This window comes from Phocoena sinus, chromosome 20 (genome assembly GCF_008692025.1).
Source record: "Phocoena sinus isolate mPhoSin1 chromosome 20, mPhoSin1.pri, whole genome shotgun sequence".
NCBI lineage: Eukaryota > Metazoa > Chordata > Mammalia > Artiodactyla > Phocoenidae > Phocoena > Phocoena sinus.
This window is the reverse complement of record NC_045782.1, coordinates 10,711,898-10,736,539: the sequence shown is the minus strand read 5'-3', so window position 1 is coordinate 10,736,539 and position 24,642 is coordinate 10,711,898. Positions and strand designations below refer to the sequence as shown.

At 56.4% G+C, this 24,642-nt stretch overlaps 1 protein-coding gene across 1 annotated transcript in view; it reads left to right on the top strand.

The window, feature by feature from the left end:
- The window catches only part of PITPNM3 (PITPNM family member 3), a 92,520-nt gene that overhangs the window by 58,998 nt on the left and 8,880 nt on the right, over positions 1-24,642 (top strand). Inside the window, 17 exon segments of the mRNA XM_032617816.1 lie at positions 4,565-4,641; positions 4,996-5,231; positions 8,093-8,282; positions 8,685-8,807; positions 9,262-9,446; positions 11,870-11,886; positions 11,889-11,951; positions 11,954-12,024; positions 12,027-12,042; positions 13,317-13,359; positions 13,361-13,485; positions 14,762-14,956; positions 15,497-15,645; positions 18,418-18,534; positions 21,167-21,283; positions 21,588-21,736; positions 22,018-22,167. Of these exon segments, the coding sequence (XP_032473707.1) occupies positions 4,565-4,641; positions 4,996-5,231; positions 8,093-8,282; positions 8,685-8,807; positions 9,262-9,446; positions 11,870-11,886; positions 11,889-11,951; positions 11,954-12,024; positions 12,027-12,042; positions 13,317-13,359; positions 13,361-13,485; positions 14,762-14,956; positions 15,497-15,645; positions 18,418-18,534; positions 21,167-21,283; positions 21,588-21,736; positions 22,018-22,167 (2,023 nt within the window).

Genomic DNA, 24,642 nt, shown 5'->3' with positions numbered 1-24,642 from the left:
GAGATGGAGTCTTTGGGCGAACTGGCTGATGCTTTGTTTAGGGTGCTGAGTGCGTGGGTGACGACCTTGGCTTGTGTCTTGAGAGGAGTGTAGCACATCGGTCATTAGAAGGGATGGTCATGATTTGTGCCTTTCCAAGGATGTGATTAAGCAAAAATAGCCTCTATTCTTCAGGTGGCAGGAGGCGCCACGGTGAGCTGGGAGGGGGGGCACTGGTCCTGGTGCTAGAGCTGGCAGGGGTGCTGGGAGCAGGCATTGCAGTAGCTGGCCTGCCTCAGAGCTTGTCACAAAAACATTGTCACAAAAACAGTTGTGGGCTCACCCCGCCCCAGATCTGGGCACGGCCGGGACCCAGCCTGAATAGCGCCACGCAAACAGAAATGAACAGGAAGTGGGAAGAAACAGGCAGCCTGATAATGAGGTCCTGGGGCCCCTGGAATGTGGCTCCCCACCACCCAGGAACCCCTGCCAGCAGCTCTTGTCACCAGAGGCTCTGGGGAAGCCTCTAGGGGCAGAGTGATAAGGCCCTGGCCAGGATGCTCTAGAATTCCCAGAGGTTCCCTGATACCACTTTCCCTGGGGACTTTCAAGAAATGTGCCTCCTGGTGGATGACGCTCCCCTGATCCCAATTTCCCCTGGGGGTTTGACAGCATAGAGATGTCTCGTAGGTCATGTGTACCCTGGGATCTTCACTTGCAGTAAGTTTTCACAAAAATGTCATGCGAGGTCCTGACCACTGGCACCCTGTGAGATAACCATCTCTGCCTGAGTAGATCTGAGGAAGCTTTCCAGAGGTGGTGACGATTGAGCAGGTTCGTAGGTTAGGTAGGAGTTTGTTGGTCTGCAGAGGGAGGAAGGGCTTCCCAGGCAGAGGGCTCAACATGAGCAAAGGCGTGGAAGAGTGGAAGAGTTGTGTCTTGTGGGTGAGTCAGAGCCAGTGGCCTCAGTCATTGTGGTGGGAATGTCTGGTTCTTAGAAGAGCAGAACCCTTGTGGGCAAGGTACTGGCAGGTGGGTTCTAGGCTGCCTTTCTGTTGGTCTACAGAGACCTCTTCTAAGACTGAAGATGGGGAAACCCTGGTCCTATTAGTCAGCTCTCAAGGGGCCAGAATCCAGATCTGGCAGGCGAGGTCTCCCCGCCTCCATCTTCCAGAGCAAAGCATTTCTGGCTTTTGTGCATTAAAAGGAAGCAAGTCTCCATCTTCAAACAGCATGGGAGGCCAGACTCTTCCCCTTGGCTAGGGAAGGGGTGAGGGATGCTGAGGACAACCCTGCTGGTCTCCCATCTCCACTGAGCCAGGAGCTGCCTCAGCATCATTTGTGGCCGGGACGCAGCACAGATTTGATGCCCAGGGCATCACATGGGCCCCAAGGGAGCTGGCCACAGGAAGATCAGGGATGCGGGTGCTCTCAGTCTGTGTAATCAGTGAGGGTGCAGGTTGCAGTCCCCTCATACTGGAGGACATGGTACCCAGGGGATGGCAGGACCCTCATGTCTTCCCTGCAACTTATTTATAGCCTTGCTGTGGTAATTTGTGGCAATCACAGCGTTTAATTCTGTAATCACACTGCAAGCAGGCATCCAGCCCAGTGAGGCTGGGGAGGCTGCCAGGGCTTAGGGAGGGACTTGGGGGCAGGGCAGGAGTGTGGAGGTGGTGATGTCCCCATCAGCCTCCAGCCCCATTGTGTCAGCTGTGGCCCTGGCTCTGTGCTCCCCGATGCACCCTGGATAATAGTAATAATAATAATAAACTACTAACACTTATATAGCACTTACCATGTTCTAGGCCCTGTCCTAAGCACTTTGTATATATGGGCTCATTTATCCTCATCACCACTCTGTGAGGTAGCTACTATTATTATGCCCATATTCCAGATGAGGAAACTGAGACACAGGGCACACAGCTGGTAAGAGCCTAGATTTGTACTCAGGCATTCTGGCTCCAAAGTCCATGGTCCCAACTGGGTTTCTCCCGGCCCCAGAAGTGAGGGGTCTCCCAGGCTGCCCGCCCATATCCTCAGCTCTGCCCAGCTCCTGGTTCCCTCTGGTCCAGCTGCCCCAGGGCTGCACACACCACGAAGTATGGTTGCTTCGTCCTGGGGAAGCGACACTCAGCTTCCCTCCTGGACACTCTCGGGGTTTCCTACTAGCAAACTTTCACGTGCGGTGGGAAGAAGTCTCGGGGGCTTTAGTCTTCAGGATGTCACATCAATTTGTGCTCCTGTTTTTTCTCCTGCAGAATGGGGATTGTCGTGTCTGCCTCACTGGAAAGCCGTGGAGATCAGGGGGATGGGAGGGGAGCCACTTTGTCAAGCATCGTCTTCTGCTGAGTGTGGGGCAGCTCACTCAGTCTTTAATTAGTTGTGCGGTTTGGGGCAAGTGACCTTGGTTGTTCGAGCCTCAGTTTTCTCATCTGTAAAATGGGGCTAATAATAAGAGGACCACAGCTCAGAGGATAACTGTGGGGACTAGATGAGATGGTACCTGTAAAGCTCATTGTGCCTGGGACGTAATAAGTGCTCAACAAAACTGAGCCATTTACTGGTGTCTTTTAGCATAATCCTGTCCTGAAGGTAGGGCCCAGACCTCTTCTAGCCAAGCCCAGGGCAAGGTCTACAGGATGTTCCAATGAAGGCAGAAGAGTCTGAGCCACTGAAGGAGTCTCAGTAAGTGCAGGGCAGAGTCCGGCCTCAAAACAAGTTTTTTCTCGTCCTCCTCCAAGCCAAACCTCTCCATCATTTGGGAAACGATTTCCTGTCTGTGTGGGCAGCAGCTCCGAGCTCATAAAGCAGTTACCCTTAGACCAGGGTTGTGTCTGTGAGGACAGAATATTTCAGAAATGCACTTGCTGACTGAGAAAAGCTTCTCTCTTGGAATTCTTTGCACGCTCCCTCCCCTGGGGCCAGTAGTGGCTGAGAAGATGTTGACTTAGAAACAAGTTGGCCAGGGCTCTCGCCCACGCCTACTGCAGGGTTGCCTGTAAAGCCCCTGGGAAGGCCCCTCCCCAGATGTGACTCCTAGTGGGTGCTGCAGGCTCGTGGCAGGGGGTGGGGGCAGAGTGGGAAGGAGAAAGGGCCATCCTGTCTAGAACCAGATGCTTTAGAGATGAACCGCTTGAAGGCAGACAAGTGGCTGGTTCACAGTCTAGCTTTGTGGTTCAGCCACACAGAGAAAATAGTATCCTTCTCATGGGGAGAAAGGAGAGGTGGTGAGGATTCCTCAGTGTAGCCGGCATCACCGGGTGGGCCATGAGGGGGCCGTTGGATGTCTTGGAGGCGCCTCTCCACCGGAGAGTCCAGTGCCGTGACATTCAGAAATGCGGGTGTTAGATCAGATAAACTGTTCTGTAAGGAGACAGATAGTCCATAGTTTCGGCTTTGCCAGCTGTAAGAACTCTGTGGCAATTACTTAACTCTGCTGCTGTGGCACAAAAGCAGCCATAGACAATACATAAATGAAAATGTCGGTTGTGTCCCAATAAAACTTTATTTACAAAAACAGACAGCGGGCCAGATTTGGTCCTCGGCTGTAGTTTACATGTTAGAGGAATGAGAACTCAGCCAGGGCTGGAATCTGAGGAGCGCTTCCTGGAGGAGGACATGGCAGCCGAGAGAAGCAAGAAAAGCATTCCTGGCAGTGGCTGGCTTCACCCCAAATCTCTGTGTGATGGTGAGTGTGCTCCTGGGTGCTGGCCTTGCCTCTCAGAGGATCCACCTTCCCTGGACCGGCCTCCCATGATTTAAGGCCTTGCTGTCACTCCGAGCGCTTCAAACAGACCTTTAAAAAATACTTTACCCAGCTCTTCTAGTTGTTTTCAGAGGGATGCTTGGCCCAAGTTTCCCTCCGTAACTGGTAGTCACCAGATGGCATTTGTCCTGTTGCTCTCGCATTCCTGGTGAGGAAGAGAAGAATAGTTCCTTTCTGGGACACCCCTCCTGGCCTCAGGGACAGACAGCATCCATCATGGCCTCACACTGCTGGCCTCCCTTTCTTTTTCTTCCTTTTTTTTTTTTTTTTAAATAGATTTATTTATTTTTGGCTGCGTTGGGTCTTCGTTGCTGTGCACGGGCTTTCTCTAGTTGCGGTGAGCAGGGGCTACTCTTTGTTGCGGTGCGCGGGCTTCTCATTGCGGTGGCTTCTCTTGTTGCGGAGCACGGGCTCTAGGTGCGCGGGCTTCAGTAGTTGTGGCGCACGGGCTTCAGTAGATGTGGCTCGTGGGCTCTAGAGCGCAGGCTCAGTAGTTGTGGCGCACGGGCTTTGTTGCTCCGTGACATGTGGGACCTTCCCGGACCAGGGCTCGAACCCATGTTGCCTGCATTGGCAAGCAGATTCTTGACCACTGTGCCACCAGGAAAGTCCCCAGCCTCCCTTTCTTCAGGAGGAGAAAGGTTTCAGGTTGTGTATCTGTTGGCGGCAGGGGCTGGGCAGTGTGACCCTCCCGAGCTGGGGACGCTGTCATTCCAGCTCACCTGGGAGCCCAGGCCGTATGCCAGCTGGGCCCAGGAAACATCCAGTCACCGTGAGGGAGGCCTGGAGATGCTGAGTCCGCTGTCCACCCCACAGGAGAACTGTACCGGGTTTCCTTGAGAAGACAGAGGTTTCCAGCCCAGGGAAGCATCGAGATCCACGAAGACAATGAGGTGGGTTTCTGAGGGTGTCTGGGCCACCTCTGTGGTCAGGATGTCAGGAAGAGCCCCGAGCTGGTAGACAGGCCACCCAGTTTTCACTCAGCTCTTCATTTGACTTGCTGTGTGACGTCGTGCTGGTCCCTGTCCCTCTCTGGGCTTCTGGGTCCCGCATGAACAAAAAGGGTCTCTTGGGACTCTTCCCACCCTGACGCGGAGGGGCTTGCCCTCCTGGCAGCCTGTGCCCCTCATTCTGAATGCACAGGAGGTGCCGTCAGAGTCCCCCTGTGTGTGTGTGATCCTCTGTGTGCCCCTGCCCCCACCTCCCCATTGCCTGTCTCTCTCTATCCTGACCGATGTCCCTCTTAGGAAGGCTGCCCGCAGCGCTCCTGCAAGACGCACGTCCTCCTGCTGGTGCTGCACGGGGGGAGCATCCTGGACACGGGCTCGGGGGACCCGTCCTGCAAGGTGGCCGACATCCACACCTTCAGCTCCGTGCTGGAGAAGGTCACGCGCGCCCACTTCCCCGCAGCCCTGGGCCACATCCTCATCAAGTTCGTCCCCTGTCCCGCCATCTGCTCTGAGGCTTTCTCACTCGTCTCCAAGTGAGTCCCTTTCTGCTTGTTAGGACTGGCTGGAGTTGGTGGGGGGCCGAAGCGGAGGGGCCGCCCCTACCACGTGGGTACATGGTGGGCAGGTAGGTGCCTGCCTAGGCCTCTCTGGGGTGTCAGGTCCCGATCAACCACGAGCATCACCGGTGGGAGGTGGTCAGCTAGAGTCCAAAGTGATTAACACTTGCGCACCGAATCCTCCTCTGCCTGGGGCTGGGTGGCGCTCAGACCCACTTCCTGTGCTCAGCAGGCCCTGGTCTCGTTGGCCCAGACAAGGAAGCTGAGGCATTGAGAGGTTAAGCAATGTCCCCAGGGTTACGCAGCCCGTGGACCCAGGAGTCAAACCCAGGCAGCCCCACTCTCGAGCCACACAATTAAGAGCCAGTAGAGATGTGTGCTATGATGGAGGGGGCACAGGGCACTGCGGACACTCAGAGAGAGGGCCAGGGAGGCTTCCTGGAGGAGGTGACTTTTGGGTGTGCTTTGAGAGTAGCGTAACCTGTGAAGGGTGCGGGCTCTCCGGTCAGCCTGGATTTGAGTTCCGGCTGTGTAACCTGGGGGAAGTTGTTTAACCTCTCCCTGTGTGTTTCCTTGTCTGTAAAATGGGGATGATCATGGTATTAACCACCTCCTAGAGTTTTTGTGAGGATTCTCTGTGCTAGTGCGTGTGAAGCACGTGGCAGGGCGCGGGCATTAGTTGAGACTCACATCGCCATCCTGGTAGGGGAGAAGGCACTGTCCTTGTTGGTGGACAGTGGGCCGGGGCAGGAGAAGAGAACCCTGCTGGCTGGGAATAAGGCTGTGTGATTGCGCGGCTTAGTTCTTCACGAACCTGCCCTGGAACCAGTGCGGGACAGATTGTGAAACTGGGGGCCCTCAGAACCTGGGGGACTTTGGGAGATCCTGACCACTTCTCCAGGACCCGGGGGCTCCCTCAGGTGCTCCCCAGATGCCTGCCCTGTTGAACCAGCTGAAGGTGGTGCCTGGAGCCAGCTGGGAGCCCTGGCTGCTCAGCAGTGATATAGGCAAACAAGACCCTGAGCGCCTGTGTGGCAAACGGCTGGCTCTCGAACCTGGAGCGGGGGTGAAAGGGAGGCCAGTGGCACCTCAGCCTCGCCCCTCACCCCCTTTCATAGCTCCTGCAGAGGAGCCCCCATCCATGTGGGGTTTGGGGAGGGTGGAGAGGGATCCCCAGTCTGGTGCCAACTCCCCAGGGGGATGGAGTGGGTGCTCTGGATCCGGTGTGGCTCTAAGGAGAGGGGCTCAGTGTCCAGCTGCTTCGGGGGGAACACGGGGAGGGCATGCGGGGGTCTCACTTCTCCCCTCTGAGAGAGAAAGGAAAGTCTCCTCTGCCTTCTAGATTTATCCGTGTTCCCAGGACACGGGCTGGGCAGATCCCAACCAGAGTTGGAAGGAAGGAGATTCGGTCAGGAAGGAGAGTAGCTCCCCAACCTGGTTAATTGCCCAGATCCCGGGTGGGGTGTGATTTTTGTTAAACTGCTAGGCGGTCAGGCCTCCCCCTGGGTCGGCTGAGTCTGGAGGGCAGGAGCCCTAAAATCTGCATCCTGACTTCCTCCAGGCTTTTGCTCTGCAGCGGGTTTGGGAGGCAGAGCTGAAAGAAGGCTCTGTCCATCACTGCCAATAGTCGGAGTTAATTGTGTTCCTTTATCATCAATCTCAGGACTCCCCACCCCTACCCCTTCTCCCCCAGGACATCTGACCTCCAGAGCTGGGTCACCCAGTCTGGGCCTGATCTCCAGGAAGACGAATGGCCCAGCATCCACTGGAGGGGACAGCAGGAGGGAGCCTAGCTCTCCCCCAGGCAGCTCCTTCCCCCGGGCCATCGATCACCCCTAATCACTGCTGGGAAGGAGGTCTTTCTCAGCTAATTAAAATCTCTCCGGCTGCAATTGAGGGCTGTTTCCTCTAATTTGTGTTTCTTTTGGAGATGAGGAATGGCTGTTAGGCCCGCCTGGCACACCATGAGGTCTCTGCCTCCTGTCCAGGGTGCCCTGAGCCCTGTCACCTTCCCCAGATTCTGTCAGGTCCCTGTTGGGCCCTGGGTCGACCTGAGCTTGGACTGTGGGGGAAGGGACGGACAGTCCCTCCCTCTGTTGTCCCTCCTGGCCAGCGGGGTCCGATGCCCCAGGGAACAGAGGTAGGACGGGTGGGGTGCAGGCAGGCACAGGCAGCTGGGAGCTCGTCCCTGTTGGGGCTGAGCTGCCCAGAGAGAGGGAGGCAGGAAGTGAGGGGCCCACACAGCAGCTGAGGATCAATCCACTGGTTGGGGGGGTGCTGTAGGATAGGCTCTCTCAGTCCTTTCTGGGGTCACAGACCTTTCTACAAAGCCCTTGATGGCTCTGATCCTCTCCCCAGAAAGACGGACACGATATCATGTGTGCAGCTGCGTGCCCACCTCCAAGCTGTGGCCAATGCGTGATACCCATGCCTGGCACGCTCTCTCACCTCCCTTCTAGCTTCCCTAAAGCCTTTCTTGAGGCCTAGTTCAAACCTCACCTCCTCCAGGAAGTCTGCCATGATGACATGTCCCCACCCTGATCCACACCAGAGGCTTCCTCCATAACTGGGGTGTCCTTTGAGGCCATACAGAAAAGGGCAGAGAGCACTGCTGTCATGAGAGGCACAGGGCCCACATCATGGCTGGCACGGGATGGACATACAGGGGATTCAGCAGAGGCTTGCCCCTCCCTCCACCCCCACCCCATTGCCTGTGCTTTGTCTCGTCCGGCTCCTGCCTGTGTCCTCCTGAAGAGTCCCCGAGCCGAACGCCCAATTCCTGGCCAGCATGTGCTCTCTTTTGCCCGGCTGGGCTTACCTTGGCCCCCTGTCTGCAGCCTGAATCCCTACAGCCACGATGAGGGCTGTCTCAGCAACAGCCAGGACCACATCCCTCTGGCCGCCCTGCCCCTGTTGGCCATCTCCTCCCCGCAGTACCAGGATGCAGTCGCCACCGTCATCGAGCGAGCCAACCAGGTGTACATGGAGTTCCTCAAATCCCCCGATGGGATTGGCTTCAGTGGGCAGGTACGACAGCCTGCCCTCACCTCCCTGTCCTGGTCCCTGCCTGGAGAGAGGCTGGGGTCTTCCAGAAGGATCTAGACCAGGGTGCCCTGGAGCCCTAGCTTCTGAGATCCAAAGAGGCTTTTGAGATCTTTGGGTTTATCCTCATTTTACAGATAGAAAAACTGAGGCCAACATCTGAGTTCTGATTTTCAGCCCATGCTGATCTGTGGCCCAAGTCTGACCCCTGACTGTAGCCTGCTTCCTGTCCTCAAGCTGACTCTCCCATCCCCCTGTTGGGACCCTCAGTGCCTCCCTGGGACAGGCTCCTTGTTCCCCCGCGGACAGGCGACCCACGCTCTGGCTGGGTGTGGAGCGGGGGTGTGGCAGTGGGCAGGCCTGCAGTCCCGGCTCTGCCTTCTCCAGGTGTGTCTCATCGGGGACTGTGTGGGGGGCCTCCTGGCCTTCGATGCCATCTGCTACAGCGCGGGGCCCTCAGGTGACAGCCCTGGCAGCGGCAGCCGGAAGGGGAGTGTCAGCAGCACGCAGGTGCGGGCCAGGTAGTGGGAATGGGGGAGGGTCTGTCCTTGGGAGCCACAGCCCCGGCCCCAGGGGAACAGGGCCTCTCCTGGGGGAGCAGTGTTAGCTTTTCATGTTTGTGCTGTGACATCCACGTTACAAGGTATCATATCACAGTCCTGCAAGAGTAGTGGGAGATTATTATTACAGGTGAAGAAACGGAAGCCCAGAGAGGGCTCATGCCGGGTTTGGTCCCTAGACAGCTGTCCAGAGTCCCGTGGGGTTGCCAAGCCCTTTGGACTTGGGGGACAGCCCTGTGCCTGAAATCCCACCGTTACTGTGCTGTGGCTCCCATGCCCCTTTTGGAAGAAGGACTGCCTCTCCCACCGTAGGAGGAAGGGGTTCATTTATGCTGGGGGAGGAGGCGGGGCCCCAGAGTCTCCGGTGACTGGAGTGTCCTCCTGTCCTCTGCTCGGCCCCAAAGGACACCCCAGTTGTGCTGGAGGAGGAATGCAGCCTGGCCAGCAGCAAGCGGCTCAGCAAGAGCAGCATTGATGTCTCCAGCGCGTTGGAGGATGAAGCACCCAAGAGGCCATTGCCCCGGAAGCAGAGCGACTCCTCCACCTATGACTGCGAGGCCATCACCCAGCATCACGCCTTCCTATCAAGGTAACCGCTCCCTGTTCCTGCTGCCTTCCAGCAAAGCGTCCAGGGGGACAGGACCTCGGCCCAGGGTCATCTGGCAGGCCTGTGACTCCCAGGCCCTTGCATCGGGGTGGGGGGGAAGGGACGAGCACTGAAATGCTGGGACCAAGGCCATTCCCCACGGACCCTGCACCAAGACCCAGGACTCTGCACGCTGTGTCCGCCCCACTCCCCAGCTTGCAGAGAACTGGGGGCAGTCGATCTCACCAAGAGAGTAGATGCTGCCCTGCAGCCTACTTCACTGATGGTCTTAGGAATTGGGTGAAAAGAACAGACGTAGTGTGTTTCGTATTTCTTAGTATTGTGTTCTTGGTATTTCTCACATGGGGCAGCAGAGGCCGAGGAGGTTAGGAACTTTCCAGGGATCACACGGCCAGTTACTGGAGAGCTGGGGGTCAGCATTTTGGTCTCCCAGTGCCCAGCACCCAATACACTCTTCATTCAGAGGCCAGCCGGGTCCCTGCATGGAACTGCCCACCCTTTAAACTTTCTAGAAGAGGCATGTTAACAGACACTGGCTAAATGAATTATCTGTACAATTATTCAGGATTCAAATGGGTATTGAACATAGATCCAAATGGGAAGGAACGCCTCTTTTCTTCCTTCCTTTCTCCTCGCTTCTCTCCTCCCATCCCCCCTCCTTCTTTTCTACCCGAATGATAAGTAGCGGGAGGCCGTCAGGACATTTGGAAAATGGATCCTCTCACCATTGCCGACCTTGGAGTGTTTCCTTGCAGTATATTTTTTACTTGCTTTGCCTATAGTTTTACTTTAAAAAAAACCCTCTTATATTGTGGTCTTTTCCCTATGTAATTAAAATGTCTTGGTAAATATTCTTAAAAATATTTCTTTGAGTGAATGGATGACATCTTACTGAGTCCCAATAACTGTACACTTTGGCTTTTTCCAGTTCTTTGCAATTATAAACAGCACTCCAGAAACAGCTTTGTGCATATATATACATATATATATATATATATATATATATAGGGGTTATTTCATTCAGATGGATTATTGGAGGAAGAATTATTAGGTCAAAGGCTCTGCATATTCAAATCGTATTTAAAGCCCCTCTGAAAGATTATTCTTTAGAAAAGCAGCTACATTTCAAGTCAGGTTGCAAGGTAGAATCATACCATTTCTGGTTCATCCTTGAAAAATCCTTTAAGAAAGCCCCAAATTTGGAGAGTGACGTGAAGTTGGAGGCTCTCGATAGCTGGTCCAACACAGCCAGCTCTTCCTTCTGGTGTAGGGACAGATGGCTGTTTCTCTGGCAGTTAAGTAGTTGGTGTGTGTTTAGGGACCACGCTGTACATGAAATACGAATTGTTAAACACCAGGGTGGTCATCCTCACTGCAAGATGCTCACACCGCGAGAGGCGGAGGGTGTGTGGGGATTCAGATTCAACTGCCCAGACCCTCGCCCACAGGGCATGGGGGACTGACACACATTATTTCGATGGTTATTTCTAAGATTCCCTTCCTCCTCCAACTTGAGTATTTTAGTAGAATTTGCATTCCGTTAATGGATTCATAGATCATGCGATCCTGCTGGACTTTCTTAAACCCCGAGCAGTACCTAAATGCAGCTGGAAGGTCAGGGAGGTCCCCAGTTTTCTGCCCATTCTCAGCAGCCCACTCTGGGTCTGTGGCTAAACATCCACTTGAAGTCTTTGGGGCAACGGGCACCTGGGAGGGGAACGGCTGGAATTGTGGGTGTCTCGTGTTTTTCTCTTTAAGCTCAGTTTCCTTTGTGGGCTAGAGGGGAGGGAAGACCAAGCTGTTTGCATCTGTGTCTGCGAGTTGCCTGGAACATGAGTTCCCATGAAAGCCCTCATCCTCGCAGGACTGATGTCACCCAGCTGTCTGGCCAGGCCGGGCTTCTCTGCTGGACAGGGCAGGAATTCACAGTGTGGCCATCACAAGACCAGTACGATGGGGGGCAGACCTGCCAATGCGCGGGGGCTTAGGTTTTCAGGTGCTCAGTCTGTTTTAGCGAAGAAAGTTTGATTGGATCATGGCCACGCGTGTTTGTTCAGGTAGCGTCTGTGGCTGCCCGCGTGCTACACAGCAGAGTTGAGTTAAGTAGATGTGATGGAGGCCATATGGCCCCCGAAGTCTGAAATATTACCATCTGGCCCTTACAGGAAAAGTTGGCTGATTGCTGCCTTACCCAAATGTTGGCCAGGCCTTGGTGTTGGATGCTGAGATGGTCGCCATCTCGTGTCGGTGATCCAATCAAGTTGGACTCCGGGTCTGAGGCCACCGCCCCAGAGACGGAGGGCTGGGCTCTGCAACCCCGGACCTCAGGCTGCTCTGCTAAGTGCTCACCCCCGGCGCTTGGTCCTCCCCTAACCTGCACTCCCCTGTCTTCCTCCCTCGGCCAGCATCCACTCGAGCGTGCTGAAGATGAGGCTGAGCCCCCTGTGGCCGGGGGGCCCCAGCTCCCCGAGGTCAGCCTGGGCCGCTTGGATTTGAGGTGTCCGACTTCTTCCTCTTTGGCTCGCCCCTGGGCCTGGTCCTGGCCATGCGGAGGACGGTTACTGCCCGGAACTGGATGGTGGGTAGGGCGCGGGCTGGGGTCCCAAGATGCCTTTGGGTCACTAGGCCACTGTGTGAGGGCCTGGAATTGGGGAGAGCGGGGGCGGGGAGGGCCATGGAGTTGGGGTAGATGAAGAGAGAGGCGAGGAAGAAGAAGGGGTCGGGGGGGAGGAGAGTGGGGCAGTTTTCCCTAGATGGGCAAAGGTGAGGCAGCTCCTGGTGGATTTCGCTGTCCCTGTCACATTGCTCCAGACTGATTTGTGCCCCCATTGTCCAGCTGTCATGCTGTCAGGGAGAGAAGACCTATTGTACCACACCCCTCCATCCCCAGCGCCCAGGCAGGCCCCCTGCAGCCAGGTTGGTCTTACTGCCCCCTGCAGATGGCCCTGCTCACCTCAGTGCTTTTGTTCTCGCAGTCCCTGCAGCCTTCAGTGCCTTCTCCCCATTCCTCTAAAATACACACGGAGGTGATTTGCACCAGCAGATGGCTTAGCAATGACTCTGAGGATATAAGAGGCTGGAGGCACCTCGGAAAACAATGGATCAGGGATTCTCGAATTTCCTTAGCACCAAAGTTTAACCAATAACCTGCCACTATGGAACAGATAAAAAGTGGCAGGGGGGTGTCTGCTAGAAGTGGTGAGAGAGGCAGAATCCCACGGCCGGTCCTTAACGTTGCTAAGGAAACCTAGGCTCCCTGGATGCTGGACCGTCCCAGTCCTCTAAGAGGGACAGGGAGGCGCGTTGATGAGCTGAAGCCTCAGTTGGACACCTGCCTGGTCAATGGGAGAAGTGTTCTGTCAGCTCTGGCAAACTAAGAAGTCTACTTACTACGGGCCTGGGAAGTGAGCGGGCCGAAGGAAGGGCTGCTGATCCTGACTGAAAGATCCTAGGTCCGCTTCATAGTTCAGGTGGCAACTAAGTGACAGCTAGAAGAATTTAAAGGAGTTTGACCAGTGGAAATAGTGGAGGGCGTCCTGCTAGGAGGAGGGGCAGCTTGAGCAGAAGCGCAGAGAAAGGAAAGCAGCAAGCCTGGCTGGGGAGTCACCACGTCCCACCATGGCTGTAGTGCTGGGTGCCTACAGCGGTGCTTCTAGGTGGGGCAGGTTGGAAGGCATTGAAGGCCACTGAACCTGATGGCTTTGATCCTGTCGGTAGCAGGGAGCCATGGCAAGTTCTTGGAGCGGAGGAATAGGTTACTCAAAGCTGCAGTCAGGGAGCCCTCCTAGGGCCAAGGGACAGGTGCTCAAGGGACTTCCCCCATGTATCCTCCCACTTCCCACCCCCACCCAGGTTTCCAGGTACGTCCTGCCTGCAGTCAGGTCTACAGCTTTTTCACTGCGCGACCCCTCTTGCTTCCCGGCTTGACCACTGCTTGAGCCCAAGTTCCACCTGGTGTCGCCCGTCAGCGTGCCCCGCTACCAGAGGTTCCCGCTGGGTGACGGACAGTCCCTCCTCCTTGGTAGGCCCTCAGGAGTATAAGAGTGTGCTGAGCCGGAGGCTGGGCCCCAGCTAGGAGGTGCCCCAGGGCCACCCTCTCTGGTCCAGGCCCTCCAAGCTAGTCAGCTGTTAGAGTGACTAGACTCACCTGAACAAGGACTATGTGCTCTGTGTGGGGGGGACAGGAAGACAGCTGACTCACCTGCCTTCCGAGCAGCCCACCTGTGTGAGCACCTGTTCTGCAGGAGGCATCTTTGGGCTCTGCCCCGTGACCAGCTCCCATGGCCGGGACCAGCATAATACTTGAGTTGTCAGACCTGATTCTAAGTCCGGGGATCCATGCTGAGTGCTATGCTTAGAGCCCAGCCTGGACTCTGGAGGGGCAGGGCATGGAGTGGGTCACCCTGGAGGGCTTCATGGAAGAGAGGGCCTTCAACCAAGGCATCGGACAGGTGGAGAAGAGCTGGAGGATGGGGGTCGGAGAGATCTTCTGGGTGGAGGGAACATCAGGAGCAGGGCAGGTGGGTTGGGGGGCATGGCCTCCAGGGCTTAAGTGGGGTGAGCCAGACATGGACTGGGGTGAGGCCAAGGGGAGGCCTCTACTGGACAGTCAGGGGCTTGGAGATCAGAGCCTTGGCTCCGTACCACAGTTCAGGAAGTTTAGCCAAGCCTGTTCAGAGATTTGGGCCAGATTGGGGGCGGGGGCTGCTGTACACGTGGCTCATTCAGGATTAAAATCCAATTTACCCCCCTTGCCCCCATTTCAATGGAAACTTAATTTCCAAGTCCTCTTTGTCAGGAGTTTCCGTAGATAGAAGGGGCTCTAAAAACCTTCCCACATCTTAAAATGTCACTCTCTGCTCAGGGCATCCCCCTGCCCCCAGGGGGCGCCCTCGCTCCCAGGCTGGAGGCCCCATTCATTTCCAAGCTCAGCCACAGTCCTCTGGCTCAAGGAGGAGTCTGATACAAGAGCACATGGTAATGTGCCACCTGTGACCTCAGCTGGTGCTTTTGGGGCAGTGTCCCAGACGCGCCCTCGGCAGCTCTACTGGGGCTGGATGTCATGGTAGGGACCCTGACTCGTGCCTGCCTAACCCATGGCTTGGAGGAGGTGAAATCTGACTGCATACTACAGTGAGGGGGTCCCTTCAGGCCCTGGGGTAAGAGGTGCGGGCTGCCCGCTGGGCAGGTGAGGGGGCAGGCCGGGCTCAGCCTCCCGCCCAGCACGGGGCTGGCGCACACAGGCAGCTTCATCTGAGGCCCACCACTTGGCCTTGACTGTGAAATTCCCCCTCCAGCTGACGCCCTGCACACCCACAGCTCCCTCTTCCTGGAGAGCAACTCCCGGGGCAGCCCGCCGCTTCTGGAGGCCCCGGCCTCACCCCCTCACGCCCCGAGGTCCCAGCGCCCGGGGCGGAGGATAAGCCAGGGCAGCTCCCACAGTGAGAGCTCGGAGTCCTCGGACAGCCTGGCCCCCGTGGGCACCTCCCGCAGTGAGTGAGGGTCTCCCGGGCCCTGCCTGGATTCGCGGGAGAGGGGACCCTCCTCTGGGTGGCCGCTGGCCCACTGCCGGGGCTGCCGAGGGCGGGGGAGGAGGGGACAAGGGAATCCAGACCGAGCTCTGACCTCAGAGAGAACTGTGACCTCTAACCCTGGACAGGGGCCCTGACCTCTGACCGTGGACTGAGCCGTGACCTTGCCAGGCCTCAGCTTACTCCCAGCGTTCAGTTTTCCCCCTGGGAGTCCCTGTGACCAACAGCCCTGGGATGAGACTGTGCACGTCTCTGTGGGTCAGGCCCCCATCCTGGGGACCAGTTTGCAGCACGTGCCCTGGGGGAGGGGTGGGTACGCGAGGGGGCTGGGGGGTCGTTGAAGGCGGAGGAGAGCTCATTCTGAGCTGAGCGCTCTGGCCCCAAACTTGTGCCCCGAGTGGCACATCCACCCCTGGATCCGGGCCCCGGGGTCCCATGCTGCCCCTTGGGTCAAAGCCCCGGGCAGGCCGCTCTGACCTTGGCCCCCTCTTGGCCCCGCAGTCACAGCCAAGTGGTGGGGCAGCAAGCGCATTGACTACGCCCTGTACTGCCCCGACGTCCTCACTGCCTTCCCCACCGTGGCCCTGCCCCACCTCTTCCACGCCAGCTACTGGGAGTCCACGGACGTGGTGGCCTTCATCCTGAGACAGGTACTGCCGCCCCTTCTTGGGAGGGCCCGTCCTTCTGGGGGGAAGAGGCTGACCTCGCGGGCCACGCTGGACACTGGGAAGACACCGAAGCGTGGCGAGTTGGGGGGTGACCTGGACAGACAACGGTTTTCCTAAGGAACGCTTGCTTCTGGCCAATGGTGTGGTACTTTCTAGAAAATTAAATAGACACCACGTAGGAGAATGTACCTATGGTTCAACTTGGAGACTGGAGTCATCATGCCTGTTCCCCTGTGGGTCTCAAGGTCCTCGTCTCTAAAATAGGTGGAGAGAGAGGCCAGTGACTGAGGGAGAGCCTGGGGGTGGGTAGGGGCTGGCAGGTGAGGGTCAGATCACATGCACCCTCCACAGCCAAGGTCAGAGGGGGATTTTATACTGGGTCCGATGAGAAGTCACTGCAGAGTTTTGAGTAAGGGAGAGATATTGATATTCTAGAAGGAAGTCCTGTGGCTGCTGCTTGGAGGGCAGGAGAGCAAGCGTGGGATCCCAACCTTGAGGTGGCGGCTTGGGCTAGGAAGCTGGTGGCAGAGGTGCCGAGGAGCTGCCAGGTTTGAGGTGTGGTGACAGGACCTGCTGACATTCGGGCTGCGAGGGAAGGGGGGGGCGTCCCATGAATCCTGGTTTCCACTCGATTAACTATGGTGACACCATGCCCTGGGGCTGGGGAAGAGCCGGGCTGGGCAGGAGGGGATACTGAGTCTTGGGTCTGGACCTGGGAAGATGAGACGCCTGTTAGATGTTGGGAGGGAAGGTGAGTGGAGAGTCTGGAGCTTAGCTGGCTTGGAGATAAAAATGTGGAGTCATCAGAGCTTGGATGGCATTTAAAGCCAGCGATGGGTTGCCCTGCTTCTCACACCAATTCCCACGTGTGGGTTTTTTCCCCACACCAGGCAAGTCTCTGACCTCAGCTGGGTGTCCTACAATTTCACTCAGTTTTGACATTATCTACCTAGAGATAGGGTCAGATCCCACAGGTTAAGGGCTCAGCCCTACAACTGCCCGCCCCTCCCCCATCAGATGTCAATCTTCAGGTTGTCACCTGGTTTCCCTCTCTTTTTTTTTTAAACATCATGAAAAATTTTTTCTTTATTTTTTTTGGCTGTATCGGGTCTTAGTTGGCGCACATGAGATCTTCATTGAGGCATGTGGGTCCTTTCGTTGCAGCGCGTGGGCTCTCTGTTGCAGCGCATGGGCTTCTCTCTAGTTGTGGCATGCAGGTTTTTCTCTCTCTAGTTGTGGCACGCGGGCTCTCTTGTTGAGGCGTGTGAGCTCAGTAGTTGTGGCGTGTGGGTTTTAGTTGCCCCGCAGCATGTGGGATCTTAGTTCCCTGACCAGGGATTGAACCCACGTCCCCTGCATTGGAAGGTGGATTCTCTACCACTGGACCACCAGGGAAGTCCCTCACCTGGGTTTTCTGACTCACAGGCTATAGAATGGTGGTTCCAAAGATCCTCTCCTTGGATTCAGTTAATTTGCTAGAGTGGCTCACAGAACTCAGTTTATTTACTAGATTACTGGTTAATTATAAAAGGATTTTATAAAAGGAACAGCCACATGGAAGAGATGCAAAGGGCAGGGTATGGGGGAAAGGAGATGGAGCTTCCATGCCCTTTCTGAGGGCACCACTGTCCCCAAATTCCCATGTGTTCATCAACCTGGAAGATCTCCAAAGCCCACCCTTTTGGGGTTTTGTGGAGGCTTCATTACATAGACATGATGGATTAAATCACTGGCCATCTGTGATTGAACTCCAACCTCCAGCCCCTCTCCCCTCTCCCCTCTCCGGAGGTGGTGATGTGGGGCTGGGGCGGGACTGAAAGTTCCAACCCTCTGATCACAAGGCTGGTTCTCCTGGCAACCAGCCCCATCCTTAGATGCGGTTCAGGTCACCTTATTAGCATAACGAAAGACACCTTTGTCCCTCTCACTTAGGAAGTTGCAAGGAGTTGAGGAGCTTTGTGCCAGAAATTGGACAAAGACCAAATATATACTTCTTCTTATAAATCACAACATCACAGATACCGAGGGAGTTACTGTAGACGGAGAAGTTCAGGGAGGAGTCCTGGAGCGGATAGACGGGAGGGGGCCTCTGAGTTGGGCAGGATGGAGGTCACGGGGCCTTGGCAAGAATGGCTTCAGGGGAGACACAGGATCAGAAGCCTGCCTGGAGTGAGGGAGGGGAGAAGGCAGGGGGCAAGTGGAGACAGTGCAGGGCGAGTCTTCTGTGGACTTTTGCTGTCAGGGAGAGCAGGAACATGTCATGGTTGTTGAGAGGGGTCCTAGGGAGAGGCACTATGACGGCATATTTAGATGCTAAGGAGAATGATCCAGTAGTGAGGGACTAGCCATTGATGTAGGGTTGAGAGGGGAGCTGGCTCCATTATGTTCTTGAGGAGGTGGGTGGGGCTGGGTGGGACCAGGGCTCCAGCTGGCCTTCAGTAAGGGTCACCCACCATAATGGGGGAAGGCAGAGAATGGGTACAGACGCAGGTGGCTGCTAGGTTTGGGTGTCGAGAGCAGAGGCTGGTCCAGGCCAGAGCATTTGAGAGACAGTGGTCTGGCCCCAGCTGTCAGGGCAGGTGGGCAGAGTGGTAGGTGCTGGGGGCTCCCGGCCTCCTGAGGGTCCCAGGCTGGGAGGTGGGGAGGCCTGGGGGAGGGCCTGACTGGCCGCAAGCTGGAGGGCCCTGACACCATGGGGAGGAGGGAGAGGGGCCCAGATGGCCTGACCCGGAGTCCTGCTGGGCCGCTGATCAGGTGATGCGCTATGAGAGCGTGAACATCAAGGAGAGCGCTGGCTTGGACCCCGCAGCACTGAGCCCCACCAACCCCCGCGAGAAGTGGCTTCGTAAGAGGACCCAGGTCAAGCTGCGGGTATGTGCTTGTTGGAGGTGCCTGCGGGTTGAGGCTGTGGTCTCGGGGAGGTGGGGCTGCCCCCGGGGGCTGGGGCATCCACACGGCGGGGAAGGGCTTTGGTTCGCTCCTCAGATCTCCGTGCTCATACATGCTGGGATTCAGGCTTAGACGAGGCCCCCAGGGCTGCAGTGGAGGGGGAGGGGGGATTGGTGAGATGGGGAGCTGGCTGCCCGTGGCCTGGCTCCACAGGAGCACCACGGGTGGGGCTCCAGGGCGCTGGGGATGGTGAGGAGATGGCAATTGTGGAGCAATTGCTATATGCCAGGTCTCTGTAGACGTACCCAGGGGTCCGAAAGAGTCTTGCACACAACCACGGGGCTCACAGCCCGGTGTGACATTTGCCATCATATAGAGGGAGGCACAGATTAGGAAGAAGATGAAGAGAAGGATTGTCAGGGCAGGCCGTGCGGCGCTTCCCTGAAGAAGCATCATCTCTGCAAGGTATTGACGTATGAATAGGAGTTCAGTAGGCATACATTCATTTACTCGGCAAACGATGGTCAATACCCACTGTGTCCCAGACCCTTTGCCAGGCAGTGGGGCACAGGGATTTACAAGCACAGCCACTGTTGTGGTGGGCACTTCCAGTCCTGTGGGAACATCAGACATGGACCCCAAGAACAGTCCTAAATGGTACAAGGTGATCAGTGATCCATGAATCAACTCTTTTTTTGGTAAACATATTTACTGAGCTATAACCACATTTTATACAATTCACCCACTTAAAGTGTGCGATTCAATGGATCTTAGTGTATTCACCGATGTGTGCAGCCATCATCATGGTTAATTTTAGATCATTTCCATCACCTCCAAAAGGAGCCCCTTACCCTTTAGCTACCACCCCCTTCCCCCAGCCCCCTACTGCCACCCCCTAACCTTAAGCAACCACTCATCTACTTTCTGTCTCTATAGATTTGCCTATTCTGGACATTTCATATAATGGAATCATACAATAGGTGGTTTCTTGTGTCTGGCTTCTTTCACTGAGCACCTTTTTCAAGGTTCATCCACGTTGTGGTTTGTGTCAGTACTTAATTCCTTTTTATGGCATCTTTCCATGTGTTTATTTCCATGAATGAGCTCTTCCCTTATCGGTATTCTTGTAAGCAGGCCTGCATCTCCCACTTGACTGAGGGTTTCCGGGTCAGGGACCATGACTGGTTCCTCTCTGCATCCCCAGAGCCCAGCTCTGGGACCAGTGCAGATGAGGTGCCCACAAATGTTTGTTGATTTGAATTAAAATACCATGGGAATTGAGAGGAGGTGGAGACCATCTCGGGGGAGTCCTCCAGTGCTTCTTGGAGAGGACGAAGTTGAGTCAGGTCTTAGTGGATGGGCTGGAAGAAGGAGGCAGGGGACCAGGGATGCCATAGAAAGTGGGGGGACCAGTGTGAGCAAAGGCCCAGAGGCCTCTGCAGAGCCTGACCTGAAAGAACCAGTGGGGCTTCGAAGGGCAGCAGCAGGAGATGGGACTGAAAAGATTGCCCAGCAAAGTTTTGATGCCAGGCTCAGGATTTGTACTTCATCCCGAGGGCCCCGGGGGGTTAAGAGATCTGTGCTTTATAAAGACGGTCGATCTGCCACGGGGAATGTTTTTGAGTAAGGGGGCTCCTTTAAGATGCTACTAGCAGAGCCCAGGTGAGAGGTACCTGGGTGTGGGAAAAGACACAGATGTGGGTGGTTCTGTAAAGATGGAGTGGTTTGGGTCTTGAAACCAGGCTGGGAGTGGTGGGCAGCTGGGGCCAATGTAGGGCTACGGAATGAATTGAAACCAGACGTGAAGAAGGATGGGGATGCTGGGATAGTTACAGACAAGTGATGCGACGTCCAGCATCGCTCCAGAATGATCTGGAGCGGGGTGGGGGCATCCAGCCAGGGAAGAGCAGAGCCAGAATGGCCGCGACTGGTTTCCGGCCACACGAGACTTCCTACGCTGTTTTCTCTACTCTTGACATTTAAATCACCCACGAAGCAAAGACGGATGGTAAACGGCTACTGGATGTGAGCCGTGATGAGGCAGGAAGAAGTGAAGGTGACCCTCAGTTTCCAGCCTGGGGGTCTAGAAGGATGCCAGGCTCTGAGGACTGGTTGTTACCTCCGGGCCATGCGGAGAATCAAGAGCGGAGGATGGGGCTTCCCTGGTGGCACAGTGGTTGGGAGTCCGCCTGCCGATGCAGGGGACGCGGGTTCGTGCCCCGGTCCGGGAGGATCCCGCATGCCGCGGAGTGGCTGGGCCTGTGGGCCATGGCCGCTGAGCCTGGGTGTCCGGAGCCTGTGCTCTGCAAAGGGAGAGGCACAACAGTGAGAGGCCCGCGTACCGCCAAAAAAAAAAAAAAAAAAAAAAAAAAAAAAAGAGCGGAGGATGCTGGTCTGCAGGAGCCCAGGGCTCCTTGGAGACCACGTGAGGGTCTAAGGGTCTGTTTCCCTCGTGGATTCCATGGGGACACATCTCGGAAGCTCTAACGAGGTTAATAGGAAGAAAGGCAATGTCCGGCGGGTGTGCATCCCTCCAGCTGATCCTGTGGCTGACGTAAGGAAAAAGCCAGGTCAAGTCCCCTTGCAGAAGCTGAGCTGGTTTCTGTCCTTCCAGAATGTCACCGCCAACCACCGGGCCAACGACGTGATTGCTGCCGAAGACGGCCCCCAGGTCCTGGTGGGGCGGTTCATGTACGGGCCCCTCGACATGGTGGCCCTGACCGGGGAGAAGGTACAGAGGCTGGGCCATCCCCTCCTGGGTACCACGTGGCACGTGGGGTGAGGGCTGCAGAAGGCCTGGCTGCACGAGGTGGGAGATGCTCACGCAGGTCAGGGAGGGAGAGCGGGAGTGAGGGTTGGACTGGGTGCCTCGGAGAAGCTGGTGCGGCTGCAGTGGAAAGAGGAAAGGTGGTGGGAGCCAGGAACTAGTGTCGGACAGAACCCCAAGCCCTGCTGTCTTGGCAGAGAAGAGCTCCCAAGCCCAGCCCCAGCGCCCCAGCCTTCAGCGATTCCCCTGGTCCCCTCACTGCCTGCAGGTGGACATCCTGGTGATGGCAGAGCCTTCCTCTGGCCGCTGGGTGCACTTGGACACGGAGATCACGAACAGCAGCGGCCGAATCACGTACAGCGTGCCGCGGCCCCGGCGCCTGGGGCTCGGCGTCTACCCCGTGAAGATGGTCGTCAGGTAAGGCCCAGGCGACATTCTCACGGTGCTTTCACCCGGTTCCATGGCCCTGCCAGCCAGGCCTGTCCAGAAGATGGGGGCCTCGAGGTACTGTCTTCGGGACCCTGTCCTTGTCTGCAGGGAGAGAGGAAAATGGGATGCGGTCGCAGCTGTAGCATCAGGAGATGCCGCCCAGGTTCTCTCTCAACCTGGCCCTGACTGAGCTCTGACCCCGGCTGTGGGCTGACCTTGGCCTCAGGCTGACACCTGACCTTGAGCGCACGGCTGGCCATACCTTTCAGGGGCGACCAGACCTGCGCGATGAGCTACCTCACAGTGCTGCCCCGGGGCATGGAGTGCGTGGTCTTCAGCATCGACGGCTCCTTTGCGGCCAGCGTGTCCATCATGGGAAGCGACCCCAAGGTCCGGCCAGGGGCAGTGGACGTTGTCCGGTGAGTGCACCCTCCCTGCAGGGGATGTGTCCCCCCGGGGCAGGGGCCAGCAGCCCTGGGGGATATGGGCCAGGAGCCGGGAGTCCTGGCTTCACCTCCAGCAGTAATTTACTGAGGGCCCTTGAGAATCTCGGATGCCCTCCCTCCCTCCCTCTCTATCCTCCTCCCTCTGTTTATTCTAACACTGTCTGAGCATTCTGTGCAGTGAATCAGGCCTGGTCTCTTGCATTCAGATCCCAGTCAGGATAAAATTGGTGTGTTCTGATTACCGGTTGCCGTGGAGCAAATGGCTCCATACTTAGCAACTGAAGATCGTACTTTATTATTCTATCACATCATTGACTGGGTTCTGCTGGGAGTTTCTCATGTGGGGTCTCTCCAGCAATGGCAGTCAGGTGGCGGTCCAGGCTGGGGATCATCTAAGGGCTCCACTGGGCTGGAGGTTCAAGATGTTCAAGATGGATGATGAGCTCATGTGTCTTGTTCCTCGGCTGGGGCGTCTCTTTCTCTCTCTCCATGTGGCTGTTCCATGTGACCAGCCAGGTGGTCTCAGGCCAGCCAGACTTTGTACCTGGTGGCTGACTTCCACCATGGTGACCGGCCTCCTCTGGTTCCTGGAGACCCAGCTGGAAGCTACAAGCGTTCTTAGGACCCAGCCTCGGAATTCAGTGTCCTTTCCACTATGTTCTATCGGTTATAAGTGAGGCGCAGGATCAAACCAGATTCAAGGGGAAGGGACCACATAAAGGTGTGAATACTGGGACACATGGCTCACTGGGAGGCCATCTTTCAAGACTAGCTAACACACAGTGCTAATCGAGAGATTGCAGCTATTAGAGCTGATTGGAGAAAGCAGAGCAGACTTCCTGGAGCAGGTGACATTTGAGGCAACTCCTGAAGGACGGATATGCCATTGTACAAATATTAGCACATGCAGAAAAACAAAAAGAAGAAAATACAAAACTCTTTTTTTTTTTTTTTGCGGTACGTGGGCCTCTCACTGCTGTGGCCTCTCCCGTTGCGGAGCACAGGCTCCGGATGCGCAGGCTCAGCGGCCATGGCTCACGGGCCCAGCCGCTCCGCGGCATGTGGGGTCTTCCCGGACCGGGGCACGAACCCGTGTCCCCTGCATCGGCAGGCGGACTCTCAACCACTGCGCCACCAGGGAAGCCCACAAAACTGGTTTTGATAGGCCAAGAAGGTGACAGGGAAGAACAGAGCACATGTGGGGAAGAGGTGGGGCAAGTTTAGGGCCATTGGATGTTGGGGGCCAGATTGGGACAGGGCAGGAGGTGCGGCAGGAAGCACAGCTTCCTAGGACTATTGTACTGCGGAGAGAGGTGCAAACGGATTTTGCCACTGGAAAAGCAAAAGAGGTACCACTTTAGTCTCTCCCTCTCTCCCTGCCTCTCTCCCTCCACCCTTTTCTGAGGCTGGCTCTGGGCCAGGCTCTAGGCTGGGCACTGATGCAGAAAGAGATCCTAGTTAGAGGAAATTCACAGTCCAGTGGAGAAAACAAGTCATGGGCATGAGAAACTGTACTCCAGGACTCCAAGGGATCAGAACACCAAGAGTGGGACCGATCCCGGGTCCTGGGAGTTCTTGGGGACTGGGTCAGGGGACTGCCCTGCACCACCCCAGCAGCAGTGGTCACTCTGGGGAGAGAAAACTAGTCTGGCTCAAGGACTCCTACGAGACTGCTCACCTCAAGATGCCCACTGGCCTTGTGGAAACAGGCCCTGGACCTGCTCATTTCAGGGGTCGACCTCCTCCTTATAAGCCTGCGTCCTTTATTCCCATTATATCTTCTCCAAGCCCCTCCCAAGTCAGTGTCCCCCTCCCACACCTGGGAAGGGGAGGCTGTGGTCCTTCCTCTCTGGGGGGCAGTCCATCTGGTGCTCTCATCTCTTCACATGGGCTCCTGGGGCCGCTGCGGTGCTCTCCAAACCTTGCTGAGCATCAGAAGCTGCTTTCTATAACCGCAGATCACTGGGTGCCCCGTCAGAATTAACCAGAGCTCTGGAGGTGACACCTGAGCCTGTGCATGCTTACAAAACCTTCCCACATCTCTCAGAGCATCTTCCAGGTTTGGAAACCCCCAATCTATGGTGGCCAGTCAGTGGCTAGCGCCACAAAAGCCTGCAATCAGGCCTGGGCTCATCTGACATCTTACAGACAGGATTCCATGTCAGCGGAGAGCACTTGCCCACTGTGAGAGCACAGAGAAGAGAGGCAGGTCCTGCTTGGAAAGCAGGGAAGGCTTCCTGGAGGAGGTGGCCTTGAAAGATGGGGGGATGGGAACATAAGGAGATGGAGCCACAAAGCCTCTCTAGGGCAGGGGTCTGCAGCAGAAGAGCACAGGGCTTGGCTGGGGCAGCAAAGCAGCTCCGTGTGGCTGGGGAGCTGCCATGCTCAAGGGCAGAGTGTGGAGGACCACCAGTGCAGGGGGGCCTTGCGACCTCAGGGCACCGGGGA